Source organism: Acomys russatus, chromosome 2 (assembly GCF_903995435.1).
Source record: "Acomys russatus chromosome 2, mAcoRus1.1, whole genome shotgun sequence".
NCBI lineage: Eukaryota > Metazoa > Chordata > Mammalia > Rodentia > Muridae > Acomys > Acomys russatus.
Window position 1 is genome coordinate 94824417 of NC_067138.1, and position 1527 is coordinate 94825943.

The window sequence follows — 1527 nt, forward strand, 5'->3', positions numbered from 1 at the left end:
AATCCTGCAGTGTCTAGCACACAGGAAAAATTTCCTGCTTCCTCAGAACTCTATTGAATCTATTCATTTTTCTAAATTATACATTGAGGTGTTAGCTAATAGGTTAAAACAGCATGTTATTTAGTTGTAATATGTATTATTATTATTATTATTGTTATTGTTATTGTAATGAGAGAGATTATGTCTGTTTTTATTCCTGTGCAAATTGGTCATGTCATTTGGCTAAATTTCTATTATGTCTCTTGTAACAGAAATATTCAACATTTGATGCTAGTTTTTTTGCCTGTAACAATTTCTGGTAAACAAGGAATTCATTGGAATGAATGTTGTATTTACATTGAAGGCATAGCTCATCAATTCAACTGCAAAATCTTATGAACATTTAGCCATTGAAGAATCAATAATTTAATTTAGTAAATTAATTTTAGTTCTCAAATAATGTAAAGTTGGTAGAAAGCATAACATCGCATGGCAAAATGAAAATAACTGCAGCCAATTAATGCAATCTTAAGACACAGTTAGACACACGCAGAAGCAAAACAACAATGCAGGCATTTTACACCAAAAGGAAACACGAATGTTCATATATCTCCTCCCACTCTGCCACCAACCCACGTTTTGAAAATCTACACTTGGCTCCTGCTTCACCGTGTTCAGGGGACTAGTTCTTGTTTGCTCAGCCATGTTGTAAGCCTGAACACAAAGAACATACATCGGTTGATTTCTACCTGGACAATGATCCAGGCACAGCTGCTGTATCTCTGGCTTTCCAAGAAATTGTGGATCCTCCTGAAGTATGCTTTGACTTGTAACCTAAGGTTCTGCACACTGTAACCTAAGGTTCTTCCAGCACCCTGCCGGTCCGCTTCTAGTTCAGCTAGTGACTGCACGTATTCCAACTGTTGGTGGAGCGCAGCTAGCACGTTTTCTATATTGTTTTCCTTCCAAACGCCCAGAGAAGCATGCGTCTGTAAGAGGGTGAAGATCTGCTGAAGGACCTCGTGCAGAACAGCCAGCGCATGCTCTCTTCCATACTGGGGACGGCTCACAGACTGCTGAGGGAGCAGGAAACTTTTCCTGTGTGCTAGACACTGCTGGATTGATGAGACTGGCCAAGTTTTCAGTAGCTGTAAACGTTCTATGTTCATTCTTGATTGGAAGAGCATCAATTTTGGTTCTCGGGAGAAGACAGTAGGAAAAGCCAACAGCAGCAGTACTGTTTCAGGGAGTTGACTGCGAGTCATGGTGACGGACACACACACAGCGGATCTCTGAGCACACCTTGTAAAACTCCAGTTCTAGGAAGTGTTTGCCTTTCAGGCACCCCAGAGTATGATGGACAGTGTTCTTTTCTGTTGCCTTCGTTTCCTTGTGTGTCATTTCCCCAAGTTTATGTCTTAGGTTTTCTGGTTCCCATTTCAAGGTTTTTATGGAACATTTCCTTTCCTTTCCCCATTGTGCTGGCTGTTTGAGGAAGTAGCGACAGAGCTGGTCTCCCTGTATACTTTTCTTGAGACAATTACAGTT

General features: G+C 40.7%; 1 protein-coding gene across 1 annotated transcript; it reads right to left on the reverse strand.

Moving 5' to 3' along the window:
• Positions 1 to 520: 520 nt before the first annotated feature.
• On the reverse strand, positions 521 to 1244 carry Ifne (interferon epsilon). The gene has a single exon (XM_051166716.1). The coding sequence runs from the start codon at positions 1242 to 1244 to the stop codon at positions 654 to 656; it is 591 nt and encodes a 196-aa protein (XP_051022673.1). The 3' UTR covers positions 521 to 653.
• Between the last annotated feature and the right edge of the window lie 283 nt (positions 1245 to 1527).